General features: G+C 39.5%; 1 protein-coding gene across 1 annotated transcript in view; it reads right to left on the reverse strand.

The window, feature by feature from the left end:
* Positions 1-21,326, reverse strand: part of PTPRN2 (protein tyrosine phosphatase receptor type N2) — a 683,076-nt gene that overhangs the window by 431,019 nt on the left and 230,731 nt on the right. Inside the window, exon 4 of the mRNA XM_086614526.1 lies at positions 1,851-1,968. Coding sequence (XP_086470652.1) covers positions 1,851-1,968 — 118 coding nt within the window. The remainder of the gene's footprint in view (positions 1-1,850; positions 1,969-21,326) is intronic.

Below are 21,326 nucleotides of genomic sequence, written 5' to 3' on the forward strand. Positions count from 1 at the left end.
ACGCTGCAGAATATAGTCCCAATCTCATGGAAATCTGGCCAATTTTGTCTTACTCTGATGAAAAAATGTTTGAGATACTTGTTCTAAAAAAAAATAATCCCCTACCAGATATTCAGAATCATTTCTGATACCACATACAGAGAGTAATCCACACAGTAATGGCATTTTGTGTATCTAAGCATTGAAAACAAGTTTATGGATTCAACCACATGTTGTTATCGCCTTTATGATGATCTATAGATCAGTATCTTCTTTAGAAGTTACGTTTCTACCTTACTGCACTCTTGAAATACATGGTGCTGTCATTTTAAAGAACGCTTTTGATTCAGCAAATACCCGAAATACAGGGTAAATTTCTAAGAATTAAATTAAAACAAACTGAAGCAAACAAAGCTGAAGCCGCTAGAAAGTATCAATTCCACAGCATTTTTATTGCCATAAAAGAGCAATCTAGAAAAGAACTGGTTTTGCAGTGTATGCAAACCACATGCTGCAGTATATGAAGGTATATGCAGATCTAAAGTCCAACATCCAACATCTTTCCCATCAAGGCTAGAAGCTCACGCTTTGTCCCACTATAAAGAAAGCTTTGTAACAAAAAGCGCTTGCTTTCAATTTCATTTATTTTGAGATTACATTTCTTAAAATCATGTAGAAGAAAGCAAAATTTACCATTTTTAACGTTCCTAAAATTTTATGCATTTTAAAATTTCCTTCTGGGGTTTGTGTAGTTGGGTTGCACTTAAAAGCTTGTAGGACAGAACAGACCAGGTAAAGAGTATATTTATATCTGTATCTGAGGATGATATAATTGTAGGTTCTACATCCAAATCACTCTACACAATTATAGATGCTGTGTCTCTTGCCACCAATAATCACTAAGTCACCCCTCAATATCTTTCAAACCATGAGGAAAATGGCCTCTATAATGCAAAGAATAGATAGAAATGTCCCAAAATCGTTTTCTGTTATTGGAACTTGCATGTATTTCTCCTTCCTGGAGAAATTTTGCAACTAAAGCTGAAAATCTATGGACTTTGAATCAATTACAACTATCTTTTGGAAGCATATGAGTTTGAAAATAAAATTAGTTGCTCAGAATATCATTCAATACTTCTTTTTGTTTCTGTTTGTTCTCTTATTCTACAATAAAGTGTCTCCTCTGGATGAGCTACTGTATAAGTCTGCCTTTTAAAGCCAGTCACAAGTAGAGCTGGCTGAACTGAGACTAGAGAGTCTAGCTGCATACACTGGATAAAAGACCTGATTTTTTGAATTCTGACACCTAAATTAACAATAGAAGGTATATTTTCTTAACTTGATGATAATCAGAAGAACAGGGTTGAGGATTTTCATTCATTCTGTCTGCTGTTTTCCTATGGGTGTTTTCAGTGCTGTTGTATGACTAGTTTCCTTCCCTTTTATCATAGAATCATAGAATCATAGAATCATAGAATGGTTAGGGCTGGAAGGGACCTTCAAAGGTCATCTAGTCCAACCCTCCTGCAAGGAACAGGGATATCTCCAACTAGATCAGGTTGCTCAGGGCCTCGTCCAACCTGGCCTTGAACGTCTCCAGGGATGGAGCATCCACCACCTCTCTGGGCAATCTGTTCCAGTGTTCTACAACTCTCATGGTAAAAAATTTTTTCCTAATATCCAATCCGAATCTACCTCCCTCTATTTTAAAACCATTACCCCTTGTCCTATCACAACAGGCCCTCCTGAACAGCCTCTCCTAGATAGCGGTTTTGGTGATGTGTTTAATTCAGCTTTTGTGCCAATCTATTTCTCATCATTTGCAAACCCTCCCAAAAACCTTCCAGGCAAAACCACCATTGAACACTTACCTTCCAGTATCAAATCCTTCAGATTCAAATATATCAGGGCGTCTATTGTGGATTTTGTGAAGGGTTGAGAGTTCCTGACCAATAACATGCTGTGTATAATCATCTCGCCAGGTAAAACCTGATAAATAATGAAACAAACAAAGAAGTAAAATCACTATTTAATAACTTGAAAGTTTGACAAAAATGTGTCCTATATAAGCAATATTTAAAAAAAAAAAAGGCAAAAATAAGCTTTGTTCAATTGGAACCCAAGAGTGAACTACAGATTCTTCTCTTCTGTATGAAATTTTGTTAATCAAACTTTCCTCACAATGGAAGGAAGACAGTAGATGATGTAATATTTTGAAGTATTCTACTCTTAGTAGAATTTTAGGTTGCTTCACTTTGTTCCCATTCACAGCACACTGTCACTTCTCTGTTTTCTCCATGAAACTACACTTTTAGAACATTCAGTAGCTAGCACTGCAGTGGAAACAAGTATTTTGAGTTTTAGTGCAACACATGTGGAGGTCAATTTATGTTATCTTTATACTTAAATGTTGTGACAAAGAACTTTACAACAAGGAGGATGTGGAACTATGAAGGCAAATTCCAGTGATTACTCCTTAATTACACGAACTGACAATTTCATGGTAATTACACTTGAAATAATAACTCCAAACGTAATTGTTACCCAATTTGTAGATTTTAGATGTTATGGTAACACTTCAGCTCATAGAACTTGCCCATGCAATTATCTGTTATTATCTAATAACTAAATATCACAAAATTAAAGAGAATTTCTGCTTTTACGCCATGTGCAGTAAAACACACAAAACCCTCAAATTAATATTGATAAAAGTTCCAGATGTGGTTATTCTGCTAATATCTTCCTGTAAGAAACCACCTAAAGAAAAATCCTCTCTAGCACCAGATGGAAGGGGACTGTTCAGCCTGGAGAAGAGAAGGCTCCAGGGTGATCTTATAGCAGCTTTCCAGTACATAAAGGGGGCCTACAGGAAAGCTGGAGAGGGACTTTGCAGCAGGGCGTGTTGTGATAGGACAAGGGGCAATGGATTCAAACTGAAAGAGGGGAGATTTCGATTAGATATAAGGAAGAAATTTTTTACATTAAGGGTGGTGAGGCACTGGACCAGGTTGCCCAGAGAAGTTGTGGATGCCCCATCCCTGGAAGTGTTCAAGGCCAGGTTGGATGAGGCTTTGGGCAACCTGGTGTAGTGGAGGATTTCTCTGCCCATGGCAGAGGGGTTGGAACTAGATGATCTTTAAGGTCCCTTCCAACCCTAACCATTCTATGATTCTATGATTCTATGTATCTGATTGTTAGAATCAGTCTCAGAAGGGGGATTTCTGGTTCAGTCCCTATTTCATACACACGTTATAAACTTCATCACCACTTGCAGTCAGCACCAGACTTTTTGCTATGTGGAGTCTCTTAGGATGCAGCTAAAGCATCCTCAGTCTCAGCAGAACACAGAACTTGGCCACCTCACTCCTTGGATGAGTGCTTTATCCAGTGAGGTGTTAAAAAAAGGTCTGTATTCTTCAGATTTTCCACTGTATTGAGGTGGAGTTCATTGTCTTTTTACTTAAGCCCAGAATCAAAAGAAAAAAAGTCTAAATAGGAGATTTGTCCATTTGGCCAAAGCAGACAGCTCTAGTATGTAGAAGTAAAAACTACTTTAATATTTATCAAATTTTCAGCCTAAGGAGGAAATAATTAAAGAAGTCAGGTATAAGATTACACAGGCCTAGAAAGTATTCAAACTGTGCTGTTATCTGGGATTCAGACAAGTTTTAGGAAATAAAATTCCTGTGTTTATTGAGGAAACACTTCACCTGAAACTATGTTAGATGTTAATGGCCACAGTAAATTACTCCAGACCCTTGGTAGGCTGAAGAATCTTCAATATATTTTTAGTTCTGATTCATCCTTTTCGAATACAAATTTTAACTTTTTCAAATGTGCCCTGCGAGTAGATGGATTCAAATCAGTCCCCAAAAGTCAATCTAAGGCTGCTTAGAACATGTTCTTCTATGAATATCCAAAAATGAGTCACCAGGTACCTATGATTATATTGGCATAGTGTTATTTAAATTATTTTTACATGAAAGTTCATATATATGTACATGTTCTAGTTTACTTCTCTCTTGCCTAGCACTACACTTTTGTCTTTGATTTATAAATTCATGCAGGAGAAAAAACTAAGATAACATTCAAGTTCAGAAGAATGTACAACAAAAAAGTTCAGCTGAAATACATATATATTAAAATAATCAACATAGCTATAAAACTATTAATTTATGAACTACGTATCCAAAATCACTGCAGTTTCACTTTGCAACTCTAAGCCAATACTAGCCCCATAAAAGGCTAAAGATTATCCAACAAATAACATAAACTTTGTAGAAAAACACACAGAATTACTCTCAAAAGCACTGTTCAAATTCAAGCTAGGAGAGTGCATCTGCAGCATCTGCATACAGACAGGAAATTCATCTCTCAATCCTGAGGAATATACATGGCTGCAGACAGAGGGGTCAGTAGTTGGGTGTGTTTTTATACCTCCACAAAACCACGGTTTTGGTAAAAGAGCATAAGAAACCACTGCAATCATAATAAGTGTATCTTTTGTTAACTTTGGTATATTTTCTTTCTCTTGCAGCACTATTTTAACATTTTCTCATAACATATTTCAAATCTGTACAAGTATATCATTAAAGAAGAGGAACCAGACTACTTGTCATAGAGCTTAAGAAATTAAACTTAAGGGAATATGCCTTCTTGAATGTACCTCCCAGCACCTCTAACTCAGACAAGAGTTAGAACAAGGCACGGATGGAAAATGCAAATTTTAACTAATTAAAAATATCTCCTTGTCAATAATTTGATATTGCTGTTTCTTTTGCAGCTATCTCAGGAACTGCAACGTGTCCTAAAGCTAACCTTATGCCAATCATTTTCCAGCATTGTTTCAGTTTCAAAGAACTCTCCCCCACACTGAGCTCAATAAAGCAGCACACTGAAGAACCATAATGCCCTGCTGACAGCTGCAATCAAAATTAAGGTTGAGAAGGAGCATATGACGCCGTACGGCGATTTCCTGTCCCCTTTGTCTCTGCCGTCACACCTAGCGCCAGCTCCTGCCTCACCACCCAATTACTACAATTTATCTCCACTGGCTGAGCAGGATCACAGCCCTGCTCTTGTACACACATTACTTCCATGTCACTAACGGGGAGCGGTACGGGGGGACGCCCAACCCCTGATTAACTGTCCCCCCTGCTGCAGGTCTGCCTAGGCCCTGCGTCTCCCAACTGTGAATTCCCACAGAGAAACAATGCCAAGGGAGGAGGAGTCCGGTAGGCACTGAAGTGACGCAAATGCGATGACAACAGCAGCGGCAGCAGACACAAAATTGCTCTCAGCTGAAGAGCACTGATGGTAGTGACTACCTGTGAAAAAAAACATCGGTACAAACTTTCCCCGCAAAACTAGAAGTTTTCATTCATGTCAGAGCCCAAGGTTTAATTATGTATTTTTTTTTAAATTGAAACTCCACAACCTAAATGTCTGTGAAAAGAGAACACAAGCGTAGAGACTGTGAAGACAAGACATTAATACCTCTAGTAAACTCAACCTGCACATCAAAACCAAAGGAGGTGCTCCAGATACTACCTGGTCTTTTCTTATTATCAGCTGGTATCTCCCTAGATCTTTTCATTCCACAGCACAATTAGTTACTATTATAACCCACAACTACAAAAATAATAATGAAATTATTATTGTCTAGGTCCCTGTTATGCTCAACACTTAACAGTGACTGTCAACAGAGAGTATATGTGTAAGAATTATTTTATTACTTGAAATCAAACCAAAAGCAAGCAGTGCTAAATAGTGAAGAAAACAGTTTTCACAGATTCACACAGGTGAAGATAATACTAGCTTCTGTCTCCAAAGTAAAATCAAAATTATTTTCACATTTATCAGACAATTTCACTTTTAACACATTTAATTGGCTTTGCTGCTATACCAATTATACAGAATTACTGAAAAATAATCAAAATTCAGACGTATTTTTTCTTCTCTCAGTTGTTCAATTCTTCTAAGTAATGGCATTTTTTCCTGTGGTTTTAGCTCTGTTTTTCATCTTAGAGCAACTTGATGCCTCTCCAAATACACCTGATCACATCTTCAATGAATGTAAATTATATTAGCAACTGTTGAAACCTTCATCTGCTACTTGTCTGCCTCAACTTATTCTAATTCAGAATTCTTCATACGAATAACCCTCGCCCTCTCTGAAGGCCTAGGCAAGAAAAATATTTTTTTAACTTTGCAAAGGTTTTCTGGTGTAAATCAGTAGAACATAAGTTCTTTAAAGCAACAACAGTTCTCACTGCCTGATGATTGTCCTTGCAAATCTTCCTGCTCCTACTCCCAACCCTCTTCCTGACCAGCCTGGCCGAGGCTGCGCTGGGCTCTGCAGGCAAGTCCAGCAAAACCTGTGTCTGACAGGATAACGCTGTGAGACTCTTCCTGCTCTTGTGCCAACTGAAATCCAAAATGATTAGTTCTGCATTTATATACCAGTAACAAAATCTTTTTTACGTACCAAATCCATGCAAAGCAGCAGGAGATTATTATATATCAGCAGAAACCTACGTACTAAAACTTGGTCTTTCTTTGTCAGGACAATCCCCATACAAAGGCCAATGAACCTCCAAAGTGTTCAGACCTGAAGCCAGAATATGTTACTATTTTTGAGTTGTGACATTATTTTTTCCCCAGTTTTGGGTAATGTCATCCCTTTTGTCCCTACACGGTGGATGATAAAATAGGTTTTTCTCTAAGCTACCTTCAACTGCTACTTCATTTCAGCCAGGAAACTCTCAGCTGTAGAGCTCAGAGACTTTCATCCCCCATGCCATGTGTTGCAAATTGTTAATGCCCACTTTAGCTGTCAGAATGTCTGCAGAATTGGGAATGATTGGCTTTCTTCCCTATTTTCACAACAGACAGGTCAACGTATAGACGTGCCTTTCTGCAGGCTGCCTTTCCACATTCTCTAGAGGAGCTGCACTTGTTCTCATCCCAAATCTCCATTTTCAGAGCTCAAGGACACAGCCAGTAACTTTCACATATTTCAGTACTTGCTAAGTCAAAATTGCAGCTTTAATGCTGAGATTGCTGTGATATAACAAAATTCATTCTTTTAATTGCTGTATTTTCTACCTAAGAACGCAGCCAAAAGATAAAATCCTGATGTTTTCCCTTACAGTAAAAGGAAACTAGAACTTCTGAAAGCAATTTTATAATACCACTCGCAAAGGCAGGTTAATGGCAAAAAAAGTAATAGAGAAGTTGAACTGACCTCTGCACAGTTAAGCACAGTACCAGCTTTTTCTATAAATTGGTGTACTACAAAATTTTAATTCCGCTGTATCTTTGGTTTGGAATATTAATTTTCTCTGAAAATATGACTAACGATGTGTTCTACAAAATTGGAACAAAATCTGACATGACCGTTTTGAGCCATGCTTCCATGAAAATGTAATTATTTTTTGTTTGTCTCCTGTCAAACTTGTATTGTCTTGTAGATTAAAAGAAAATCTGGTATAGACTGTATCTAAAGAAATGACTTGGAGTTATAAGCAGTCATCACCACTCTCATTCAATCCATTTCAACAGGAACTGTGGTCATGGTCTCCTGGAAGCCCTCAAGAGCTTTTATTGCTTCCTTGCTTTTGCTTTTCCACTGAATTCCCTGGTAGCAGTGCCAAGTACCAGATTTGCATCAGTGAATTTGTTGCCCTCTTTAGGGGCTCCTAGTAGGATCTTCTCTATAATATGCAAGAATTTCAGTCATTGTGTTCAGCAGTGATTCACTCACACTCGAAGGCAAAGAGCTTCCATTTGAATGAACAGATGAAAGGGCTGCCTAAGGATTACAGTTTCAAATTTTCATATATTGTTTTATTATACATAAAAGTTATAATCTCCACAGAATTAAATTACCAGCATGATCTTCTTACAGCCCTGATTTTAATTTACTCTAAGTAACTATCCCAGAAGGTGGAGGGAAGGCTTTTCTCTTCAGATTTTTGGAATTTCTGTTATTTGAAAAAGCCAAATGAGTGTTTCATTTGCCAAGGAGATTATAAAATGCTCCCACAGGACTCAGTATGCAATGTTTCCTTACCTTTATTTCAGCTCTTGTAGGCAGCTACAAGTAATTGGTTTATACAAGAGAAAGTTTCTAAGCGTTATGTAAGATTTATCTGCCACTGGAGCTGATAGTAATAAAATAATAATATGATAATGCAAAATATATCATCTAACTTTCAACTACAATAGGCCACTTTCCAAAGACTAGCACAGAATGGATATAGGAAGAAGGCTTCCCAAATCCTTGAGATAAATTCCACAGTATTCACTATGTCATAGAATCCTTTTCACAAATTGATGACCCTCAATCTTGAAAGCAGATGGTTCCATTCACAGAAACGCTTTTTAGAAAGGAAGATTTACAAAAGGGGGCTTCTTGTGTGGTTACGACTTTATATTAATGTTCAACCATAATTTAACTCACGGTCAGTTACATCTTTAACTTGAATGGCTGTCTGTAGTGTCTAGGCTGTGACACGTTTATTCAAAAACAATCAAATCCAATATAAGGTGAGTAAAGGTGCACCTTCTAGTCCTCCATCTCCTGCCCCTGGACTGTGCACAGACATGTCCTCAGTGCTGTCAGCCCAAAGAGTTTTCACGAACCTGAGGAAATATACACATTCACCCAAAACAGTGAGACTAAAATAAAGATGAGACTGCTTTGCTTGTTTCACTGGGCTTTGAACCCGCCTGTGCTAGCTGGCAACCACATCGAAGCGCGTGTGACGATTCCAGATTTAACCCGAAAAGCTCGACATTAGTTCTACGCTGCAAAACACCTCTCTACTGCATTAATCCTCTGCAAACTCCTTTTAAAATAAGAAGTGGCAATCTTTCATTTTCTGTCAAAATATCTTTCATTTTTCTGCTCCCTTCCCCTTCCTCCTCTATCTTATTATTCCTTTCTGAGATGTCTTACACCGCTCTCAACTTTCATCACTCATCTCATAATGCAGTGTCTCTTAATATGCAGAAATTGGTTGTAATGCTAGACTGTACAATGCTAAGAATGGAGATACTGTCCAAATAGTAGTTAACAATGCATATAAAATCAGCAGGTCTTCCTTCTTATTTTATTTTATCCATTTCATTTCATGATAATAGTAGGATGACAGCCTATTGTCATGAAAAATATAGTTCCTGGGAAAGGACTTTTGAAGTGCCTTCAGTCTGGGAATTAAAACATCACCTGTAACAAGGTAGAATTGGTCAGAAATTTCCTGGCACTTAAATAAGTGCAGAAAATTAAGTGGATATACAGGTTACACATATTCTACCAAATTCATCTCAGATCTACAGTTCTTCATGTATTTTTAAATAGCTACATGCAGAACTGTTCTTTCAGCTCCAAATAGCGGTTCTCACTCCTGTTTTATGCAACTGCTGAACTCTCACTGATGTTTGTGAAAAGTCAATTTTGGGCTGTCAGAAGAGCGCTTTCAATGGCAGATGCAAAGTCAATACACAGGAGTGTCAAACTGGGCAGTACAGCGCAGGCTGCAGATGCAAATGCATCTCAGCATCTGGTTCTGAACATAAGTCTTCAAGAGCAACATTGTTATGGTTTGAAGTGGGGGGGGAGGTCCGGGTGGCAGAAGTTGCCCATCAGACCGGACTCCCGTCCCCCTCGGGGCTTGAGCCAATCGGCGCCTCTGCGAATTGCCCTATTTACGTCGGACAAAGGAACCGGAAAGGTGTGCCTTTGCCCAGGCGCAAGGAGACGGGAGGGGGGCACGGCCCCTGCTCCCGGCTCCTGGCCGGGCCAGCGGCCCGGGCCGGGCCTGATGCCCGCCCCGTCGAGGATGGCGGCGGCGGAGCCACTTGGGGAACTCGGGGAGAGCCCCGCTCCTGGGGCGCCCACCGGGCCGAGTTCACTCAGAAAGGACTGAAATCTAAGAGAAACGGCCACACACATAAGAGGTCAGTGAAGATGGAACAGAACAACGTGTGCCGCGGCTGAGTCCCACTTGCAAGCGGACCCTTGTAACAAGTCCTCAGTGGAGCAAGCAGATTCCCACTCGCAGCCCGTGGATGACCCACGTCAAGAAGAGATGCCAGAGCGTGAGTACAGTACGCATCTAGAGTCCGTGAGATGACCCCCCCGCCGATGGGGAGGTGTTTCGTTAAAGGAGATGCCTGAGCCTGAGACTATTGTGAATCATGGGCACAGGTCGAGGTGCATCTTACGCATTTTATGCATTTTACGCATTTAACGCATTTTATGCATTTAAAGTCTCTATGGAGACGCATTTAAGGTCGGTATGACGACCCACGACAGAGCGAGTGGCTACAGCTCCTTAAAAGCCCAGGACTGGTAAAGCCCGCACTTGGGGCAAATCCGATGGGGTAAGGATTTGCCCCCCCAGCGGGCAGGATTCACGCGTTCGCCGTGAGTAGGGGATCCACTGGAGCAAGGGACAATGGTGTAAGGACTCCTTTTCCTTTAAGAGAAGCGGCAGTAACAACGTGGAATGAACTGACCTGCACTCCTCCATTCCCTGCCCCCCTGCGCCGCTGGGGGGAGGAGGTAGAGCCAGAAAGAAGAAGCAAAGTGGGGGGGAGTGGTGTTGTTTTTAAGACCTGGCCTTGATTTCTTGTTATTCTCTCAAGTAACCGTTTTTGTTTGCTTTTCTCTTTTGTAGGTAGCTGTTAATAAATAGTTTTGCTTTAAGAAAACAGCCTCTTTTGCCCGGGACCGTGGTTGGTGGGTGCTCCTCTGTTCCTGTCTCGACCCTCAGCTCTTCTATTACATTTTTCTCTCCTCTCCATTTTACTGGACTGGGAGAGCTGCGTGGGTTTAGTTGCCGGATCAGCCTAACCCACGACAAACGTACAGACCATTGTGCCAACAGCACAGAGGCAACGTTAGAATGAGCCAAAGCAAAGGCTTCTGCAGGCTCCTCACAACGTCTCACACGGGGAACTCTGACATACAGAAAACATTTTCTCTAGCAAGAGCCTTTGGTCTCCTACTCACCTTGCTCTGTCCTGCATCAAGACCAATGCAAATTAAAGCAGAAAAAAAGGTATTTTTTTAATTTTGAATGATAGGTAGAATGTCCATATATAGTTTATATGCAACCATATCCTCTATTTTCCACTTTTGAGCCACTTCTCCTCCAGGAAGATACCGTATATTGCACGCATTTGTACAGTCTCTTTCTACAGCAATAGAGAAAGACCAATAACAAAACCAATAACAATAATTGTTATTGTTGCTATTATTATTAATAAAAGCACAGCAGTTGCAGAAGTTAGGGTTCCCCCAAGGAACCTCGTAAAGATCTTGGTGGCTGCAAGCTGGGAGTTTCCCAGGGAGGTACGTCAGCCAAGTCAGCTTGCCTGAAGCAGAGATGAACAATCTGCAGGTCACGCTGCTTCCCCAAAAACCTGATTAGTGCTCCTCAGGTTTCATTTCAATTCACCCCTTGTACAGAAAATACACACTGTGAGCTTGTGCAACCCTGAAAGGCAACATAGCATTTTCAGCCGGAGGAGTATTTAAATTATCTTTTTTTCTAGCCTCTTGTGCATCTAAACTTTTTTGGGTTTTGACCTTCCAACCACTGCAACAGAGGATGCAATGCAATTTACTGTACATTTCATGACAGATAATTTTTTCATTTAAGCATTTTTAGTCTTTGCATCTCAGGGCTCTGACTTACAAGTCCATTACAGTTAATAAATTACCACTTGTCAGCTAAGATACAGTGTTTGCCCCAGTATTTAGCTGGTGTCCATGGGTAAAAATGAGATTATTTGACTTATTTTAGCCAACAATGAAAAGGATTTAGCGAAAGAAGCTCTGACTGACGCGATTTCCTACCTAGTGTTCATTTTCCCTCCCTTGTTTCATGGAGTTAATGCCTCAGTAAGCTTTAATAACATTTTTGGACAATTCCTGTAATGCTGATTCACAGATTCACACTGATGTTTTGTCAGCTGCAGGCACTCTGATTTCTAGTACTTCCTAGCTTCTTTACTGCCTTCTGGGGTTGATCTCTCTGAATACTTAAAATATGCCATCATATGACCTGTGATCCAGTTTTACCACAATGCATCACAACGCTACTAAATGTAGATTTTTTTATTTTTGAATCTCTGAATTAGTTTTGAGCAAGACTGTCAACGAATTAAAACATTTACACTGGAAGAGCTGGAACAATCAGATATGAACTGAAAGCTCACAAAATTTGAGTCTTTGTGAGCACAGTTCCACCTGATGTCCATTCATAATGTATCATTCAAAAAGCTCCATCATTTTTTTACTCATAACCACCACGAGATGCTAGGTTTAAAAGAAATTTACTAAAAATTCTGACATTAACGAAATGTTTCAAAACATGTCATGATGACATAACACTGAAATAAAACATACAGAGAAAATATAAAATTCCTATCATTCTTGGAATCAATTTTTCCCTTTGCGTTTTCCATGCTTAGCTAAAACCTGAATATTGTGAAATAGCTCCACCAGCTTCATGCCACCAGGGTGTAACATTAACTGCACAGACCTATTATGCTTACTGTGCTCAATGTGAACTAAAGAGAACTTCCTCTGGTCAAAGACCATGGTTTGAGGTGTAGCCTGGACCTACAGGCTAAGCCACAGGGGAGTGAACACCGGGAGGGAGGACTGAAAGCATGGCTGCTGCCTTTGGAATCTGCCCATCACAAACTCTCTGATTCACTTCTCTATCTGCAACACGGATATAGCAAAACACAATCTCAGACGTTAAATTTGTATTGCATTTTTGACACATTCAAATATTGTAGAACTGGGCTGGCATGAACAAGAAATAGTGACAAAACCAGAGCCCACCAGGAGCTACCGTAATCCACCATTAACTAAGCTGCAGGTAGTTGCTTTTTTCTAACTTCAGTGCATTTCTGCTACTTAAGGACCAGCAAATAACATCAAGGAAGTGAATGTTTTTTCAAAACTACCATTCATTCCAGAAATTCGTCCATCAGCAGTTTTGAATGGCATACAAAGTAGCAAACCTCCTTCAGAGAGAATGCTGAAATGAACTAGCAATAATGTTAAAGCATTTCAAAAACAGTGGTGGTGTAGCTCATATTTTTCTCTTTCACTTAGTCTTGTTACATCAGTTCAGTCTTCTGACGAGTGGCTGCCAGGTTTAAGAAACAGTGATATATTTCTAGATAATCCACTGCTTCCTATTACCATATTTTTGATGTGGTGGAACGTTCACGTGCCTTATTTTCCACGTCCTCAGGGTATTCTGGTTAAATGTCACATGAATTTTTATCTCATGTTAAGAAACAAAACCTGCATGTTAGTTCTTTTTAAGAGACACATAAATGTAATAAAAGGCAACATTGATTATGCTAATTTTATGTAAACTACTTCAATAAACATATAAATAATACTGGAAAATGTAATGCAGCCTTAATTATCAGCAGAGTCACTGCTCTGTTGATAACAGTCATGACAGATGAAATCTGCAGCAATCAATCTGATTGCTCTGATAGAAGTTTAAGCTAATACAAAATAAAAGGCATAAAGTTAAAAAGTCAGACTATGGCATGTATTTTACAAGTATATTGCTATTTAATGTAAGATCTCTGATTCACTGACCAGGTTTCTGCTTCTTAGTAATGAAATTATGAGCAAATGTCTCTTTAAATGTATCCGAGAGCTAAGGTGTCCAAGAGCTTCAGACACTGCTCCTTAGCTGTTCCTAATATATGAATGAAAGCACAAAGAATTGTCCTTTTCTCACTTCAGGATGCTCGTGGTTCAGTTCCCCACATCTGTAGCCCAGCAAGGCAATGTTCGCTATCACGGCCCCGAAAGGCACAAATCTTGGAAAGGAAAGAGCAATGAGTGAATAAACTATTGAAAATGTCCTGCTTCGCCCATTAACATGCTATAAATCTGGCCTTCATCTGGTATTCCTTATTCACAGTACCTCACACAGTGCTAGTATGTTCAAACAGAAAAAAAATATTCTTTTTTCTAGAGAAACAATCATTTTATTTTACACTTCAGGACCAGTTGTTGCAAGGAGTAAACTAGAACCTGGGCTTAACTTCTTCTATTTACTACAACAAATAAAACAGAAACATAGGGCATTGCAAATTCAATTATTTACTGTTAATTTGCTGTTTCTACTCACCACTGACTTCTATTTACCAGATAAACTATATTCATATACAGAGATTTCACTTTCCTTACATTATACAACACATGAAAGAAAATGCTTCCCTCTATCAATTACTTCTTAACTAAACATCAAAGGTTCAAATGTAAAAACTGAAGAAGTCTGTCGTGACGGCCACATAAGACCGTATCTTTTGAACATTACACCATATTTGGCAGTTGGTGAAGTTTGATTAATTTCGCTATTGGCAGTACCAAGGTATGTCCTTGAACGTTTTTATATTTTTAAAAGCTAAATGTATTCAATGTTTCTTAGAAAGATAAATTTCGATCATCCTATTTGTTTGAAAGAACATTACAATCAGTGAAGATTTCAGCTGCCCAAGCACCAAAGCTGCAAGTTGTGTTGCAGTCACCAGGCTTCCCTGCTGCCATAGGAACTTCCTGCCCTGCCGTCAGCAGCTTCAGATGCAATCCGGGATTTCTCCAGTGGTACCTGACACAGAAGCAGGGCCTCTTACTTCCCACGGTTCTCCTAGAGACTAAGCAGGTTATTTTTTTGGTGGTGTTCTGTATAGATAACACATTAAGTTATAGTGTGTTATAGTGTTATTATAGTTCTGTTTAACATCTTTATCAACGACCTGGATGAGGGGATTGAATGTACCCTCAGTAAATTTGCGGACGACACCAAGCTGGGAGGCTGTGTCGATCTGCTCGAGGGTAGGGAGGCCCTTCAGAGGGATTTGAACAGACTGGATCGTTGGGCTGAGGCCAATGGCATGAGCTTTAATAAGGCCAAGTGCAGAGTCCTTCACTTGGGGTATAAAAACCCCAAGCATCGCTATAGGCTCGGGGAAGAGTGGCTGGAGAGCTGCCTGGCGGAGAAGGACCTGGGGGTGTTGGTTGACTATCGGCTTGATATGAGCCAGCAGTGTGCCCAGGTGGCCAAAAAGGCCAATGGGATACTGGCGTGTATCAAGAATAGTGTAACCAGCAGGAACAGGGAAGTGATCCTGCCCCTGTACTCGGCACTGGTGAGGCCACACCTGGAATACTGTGTCCAGTTTTGGGCCTCTCGCTTTAAGAGAGATATTGAGCTCCTGGAGCAAGTCCAAAGAAGGGCAACTAAACTGGTCAAGGGGTTGGAAAATAAAACTTATGAGGAGCGGCTGAGGGAGTTGGGGCTGTTTAGCCTAAAGAAGAGGAGGCTGAGGGGAGACCTGATTACGGCCTACAAATACTTGAGAAAAGATGGGGGGGAGGTAGGGGAAGGGCTCTTTACATTAGTGATGGGTGATAGAACAAGAGGAAATGGGTATAAGCTTAGTCAGGGGAGATTCAGGTTGGATGTTAGGAAGTATTTCTTCTCTGAAAGGGTTGTCAGCCACTGGAATAGGCTGCCCAGGGAGGTGGTCGAGTCCCCATCCCTGGATGTGTTTAAGAATAGGGTGGATGATCTACTTAGCGATATGGTTTAATGGGGATTAGGGACGGTTGGACTGGATGATCTCTAAGGTCTTTTCCAACCTAGAAATCTATGAAATCTATGAAATCTATGATAAATCTTTCTCTCCTCCAGTACTGGTGAAGTTTAGCCAGTCAGTTGCCAGCAAAGGTTTAGCCCCAATTCTCTGAGTAGCCTTTGGTGATGTGGGGACTTGCAGGACGTGATTGGATGAATGAGTGCAAGAAAATGCTCCTGAATGAGAACTCACGTAACCATTGTACTGACAAAGCTAAAATAGACCCTTTCCCACTCTCCGGTCTTTCCCATTTCTGGTTGCTAACCAGAATAGGAAGCAGTACATGCCATGTCACACGACTCTGGTAGTCCAAATGAGGGTCCTAATGGTTGTAAATCCTATTTACTTTTAGAGTAAGTTCTTCAAATGCCACCTAAGCAATGCAAAGCACTTTTGTTAAAACAAAAATCAGGACCATGAAAGAAGAGCTTCTAGTCAGGTATTACGATTCAGTCATTCCTAGCTATTATACCAAACACCCTCATGTGTGCAACCTGGATATATCCCTTCTCTATTATTCTTTGCGTTATTTTTGTTAGCCATGGAAAATTTCCCTGACATAGTTTTGACAATTCCACAATTAATTTTTCTTCATTCCGTTGTGTCCTTACTAACACTATGTAGGCAACAGATGTCAAGTCTTCCCAAGTGGAATGAAGCAGAAGTGAACTCACATCCGTAATAAATTGTTTATTGAATATTTATTTTTACTTGGATGACAAAGTGCTAGTGAATCCACCGGTGGTAAAACCCATGCTTACATGCTACAGCACAACGTTTATTGAAGCAGCTATTCTTGCCAAATCTATATTGCATTTATAAATCTTCAAAACAAGCCCTGGTAAATGTCAGTTCTTCTTAAATGCTCGGCAGAATCAATGACAAGTGATGCTGCTTTTGCCCTTGAAGAATTCACGTGTTTGGATTTGAGTCCAAATTCTAAAAACCTGTTCAGAAACAGGAGGTGTAAACACACATGCAATGTACCAGAAACAGAGAAGAAAGAAAGGAAAAGTTGCTCTAAATGCAAAAGCTAAACATGAACAGGAAATCTTGTCTATTGTTTTTCTACACTTTCACTGTAAGTTCTGTGACATACGTTACCACAAAGCCCCTTGGCTTACTTCCATTCTGCACTGGAATATTTTGCAGTAATCTTCCATATGCTACCCAAAACCAATTAGTTGCTTTAGACATGCTTTTAGTAATATCTTAAGTACCTCTTGAGATAAATATCAATACAAAATAAAGTAGAAATATAGAGTCATGATACCTAATTCTATCTAACAGCATTTTGAAACTATTCTGGCATAACATCAGGCAATATCATGTGCTGTATGTTTACTTGTGTTTTCTGTGTCTGTATCCCTCATTTACTGAACAATAATTCTGAATTTTTATTATATCTTCAAGTTCAAACAGAAATGAAATACAAAAACTGAGCAGCACAGCAAACAATTTCAGATCTCTTCTAAATTCTTGAATGGCACTGCGGAACAGTCTGCTCGGTGTCCACGGGATGCCCATCTCCACAGAGCAGAGCTGCTCTGCTAAACAGCACAGTCCAGATTTGCTGCCATGCCTGACATGGTGCAACCCAAAAGCTTTTCCAAGGAAAGCAGTGCAATGCCTTCATTTTCCATCTGTTTTTGTAACAGCCACGATTTAAAAATGTGTGGAGTAGTCTATTCAGGGCTCTGAATTACACAGCAAACAGTATTCTTCAGGAGCAGGTCAACTGGCTTAGTATAACAACATGTTTCTATGGCAGAGCCGCAGCTATATCATCTTTTTGCCCATGGTGGATTTCTTTCCCTGAGGAGAAATGCTGTGAGCATAGTGCAAGGAAAGAGCCCGGATAAAGAGAATCCATGGAGATCCAGCAACAGAGTCCCTCTCCTTCAGAGTTATAATCCCCACAGCAGCTTATAGCCTCCCAGCCACAGAGACTCAGAAGCCAGCAGTCACTCCTTTCACAAGCACCTTGTCTTCAGGGGAGAAACTGGAAGTGTGCTTCTCCTGACTTGACCCATGCCTATCTTCAGTGCACTTCCTTCACTAACCAGGACCAGCATTTCTTTTCTTTTAATAAAACTTACACTTTTTTTCCCTCCCAAATGGTGCTGAACGTGTTAATTAAACAGAAAATAATTGGCAGAGTTTGTCAGAGAAATAACATGTTAATGGTAGATGAAATCTTGGGGCGATATTCAATGACAAAATAGAAGGTAAAACGGAAAAAAAACCCCAACATTGATTCAAATCAAGACCTTCTGCTTATTTTTAGAAGAAGTCATCACAGTAAAAATAAACAGCAAACTCGTCTCTATCTATTGATGGCTGCCAGGCTGCTAATTGCCTCAGAATAGAAAACTGGTTTTGAAATGGGAATAGTTCAAAAGCAAACAAAAAAACCCACAGCCTAGATGATGATGATGATGATGATGAGCAAAAAATGACTTCTCCAGCACACATCCAGGAAAAGATTATGAGATACTTTGTTACTTTTTATTTCCAAATTAAACAAAACATTCACTAAAACCAAAATAAATTAGTTTTAATCCTTTCCCATTCTGTATAGCAATATTTGATAGACACACAGGTGGGATGAATAAAATAAGTCAGCAGTTTTACTCTATTTAGTAACTAGTCCCTGGGGACAGACAGTATGTTGCAGTTTGTCCAAAGAGGTTTATTGTACTGTATGAGACTTTAGAAAATGTGATTATTACATTACTGCATTGTTTTATTCTAAATAAAAGATAAATCCACCACTCAAAGAATTTAGATTTGGGTTTGATGTCTACATGCAGTGATTTGTAAAATTTACAAAAAAATGTTTAAGCACATACCACTTGTTTTTCCCTATTCCTGTGCTTCGTTAAATAGTTATTTGAAAACAACAATAGCAGGATATTTTGATCTTTGCAGAAGAGGTGGATTACATTGCAGCCACTAAATATTAGCAAAGCATCACACATTGTACAAAGTTTCCAAACGCGTACTGCAAAGAGTCTTTCATTTCATCCACCCGTGCTGAAGATATCTCAATTGATAAAAGGAATGATTCCAGTCCCACTGTTTGAAAACCCACTAAAATCCAGGTGTCAAGATGCTGGAAAACTGCCCTTTTACCAACTCTCTTTGGCTATGTGATGACGAAATGAAAAGCTGTTGGAGTCAACAAATTATTCTCAGTACCTTCTCAGGCTTTGTGGCTCTAATCCAATATAACTATAACTGATAGTCTTGATTTTGAATAATTTAGGGGAATTTTTGATGTTCCCCAAGGGCAATGAATTAAGGAGTTAGAACAAGGCTTGAGGGATGAAATGCAACCTGTTCATGGTATTGATTGCAACGAAATCTAAAAAAGATATCATTTCCTATTACATATGAATGTGTGTAGTGTTCTCATATTACTCACTCTCCTCCTTGTATCACCCTACAAAATGTTTAAGGTTGTACAACAGAGATGAAGTATGACAGGTTCCTAATCTGCAAAACAATTGAAAACTGTTATTTTTTGCAGAGGCAATCCCACATTCATCTGCTGCCTGATTTAGAGTTTCCATCTGCACACTTGGCAGTTGCTCACTACATTTCAGACTACCTCAAAATGTAGCACAGAGGCTTTGGCAAACTGGTTTAGATACTTGGTAAGAGAAGAACAAGTTCTCACAATAATCGTTTCCATTTTCAGATATATCAATCAAATGAACAGTAGTTTCATTTCGATTCTTCCAAAACAGAGAGGTAGAAAACCACTTGAAAGCTGAAATTATCATTATGGGAAATTTGTTGTGCCCTGAATCTCAACATATAGCTTGAAATAGTCCTGACAGGTTTAGGCCGTTCATTTCTCCTCTATCCCTTCTCCATCTAAAACCAAATCTAATTTAAAATAACAAAAATCAATGTAATGAAGAGAAAAAGCCAGTATTTCCAGAAACATCATTATTCAGAGTTACGGACATTCTCCGAACATCACTGTTCTCCGCATTACACAAAAAAAATGGAAGTGCAGTCGTCCTCTCTTCCTTTCTGTTACCATGTTGTTAATTCCAACTGCGAAGCCACTGACCCTTGAAATTATTTTCACATGCCTGGAAAACACATGTGGCTTTTCCTTACCTTTATCTTTCTAGAATTGTTCTTTCAAAATTCTTTGTGCCCCCTGGAAAATATTAATTCACACAGGATTCTGTTAACAAATATCAAGACTTAGCCTTAGTTTTAGCCTTAGAGACTTAGACCTCTAATGAGGGAATTCAGAGTTCAGCTTGCATTATTCCTCACTAGTGACACAAAAACAGGCTCAGCATATGTAACACTGCTGCAGTTTAAGCACAGCAAGACATACCCTGAACTTTCAAATCCCTGCTTCTTATTTGTACAAGCCAGGCTATGAAAACAGACACTTCTAATGAATTCACTGAGAAATCCTTAGTAGAAGTAGCAACGGCAGACTTGGAGCTACAATGTTTAAAGCAACTGCAAAATTGTGCTTTCATCAGGAAAGGAACGAAAGCTTTGTTAGTTTGAAGCTTACATTTATATTCAGCATAGTTACTCAAAGTATCTTTGCCTGCCACTATTAGGAGACAGAGGTCAAATATGGCAAGTAAAAAAAAAATTACATTCACAAGCTATACAAAAGAGAAAATAGGCTCAAATTGTATGAAGTGCAGTGACATTATTTAAATGTCTTTGTTAATCAGGGTCCTGACATAAGAGATGGTGCTGAGAAGAATTTGCTCTTCAGACTCTTCTCAGCATGGGTCAAATCTGCTTAATATTCCAAATGCTGAGTCTAGATGAACCGCGTTACCCCTTTATGATCTCTCATCTATTTTTTTTTCTCCTTTGAATTCAAGATGCACTGGTATTTTCAGTTTTCATCACTGCTAAAGGGCAGGGAAGCTATAGTATGAACAGTGAAGCTCCTTTCAAGCCTTATTTATAATGTTTTATACATTATACATCTGTTAGACCTGCAGAAATTTTTGTAGAAAGTCAGAACACAAAAAAGAGATTTGGGAATGTTTACTTTGGACCTTATTTATTTTTTCCAGTTGCTCAATGAGCTAGGGAAAAATAGGACTATCTGCTGATTCATACACCTAATTTCCATCCCATATCGCCACCATGGCGTGAAGCCCATGAAAAGCAAAGAACGATGATGCCCACAGAGCATTTAGTGTACAGATGCTGCTGCTTACTTATTTGCACCAACATCCCATTTGAAGCATGCCCATGAGGACTATGAAGGATGTTTCAGATGGACAATTCACACTTTTGTGGACGAATAAAAGATACATAAAAAGACCAAAGTCATGCAGGTTTTAAGTCTTATCCACTACATTGGGCTCCCCATTCTCCGGTGACATTTGTGGAGAGCAAAAAGGGTTCCTGAAAACAAAAGGTAGCTCTGGCTCTCCTGTTGGCACCGCACAATAAAGGATGTGCTGTGCAACGACAAGACCAAGAACTTGTGTTCCTCTACAATTCCTTCTTCCCCCAGCACTTGTGTAGCTCCCCCAGCCATCCACAAGCTTAATCTCTGCCAGCTGCTTTCCCATCACCCAGACTGACTACCTGAGGGGTCTGGAGGCTATTTTTATTTCTCTGCCAAAATACTCAATCCATAA

Source organism: Tauraco erythrolophus, chromosome 7 (assembly GCF_009769465.1).
Source record: "Tauraco erythrolophus isolate bTauEry1 chromosome 7, bTauEry1.pri, whole genome shotgun sequence".
NCBI lineage: Eukaryota > Metazoa > Chordata > Aves > Musophagiformes > Musophagidae > Tauraco > Tauraco erythrolophus.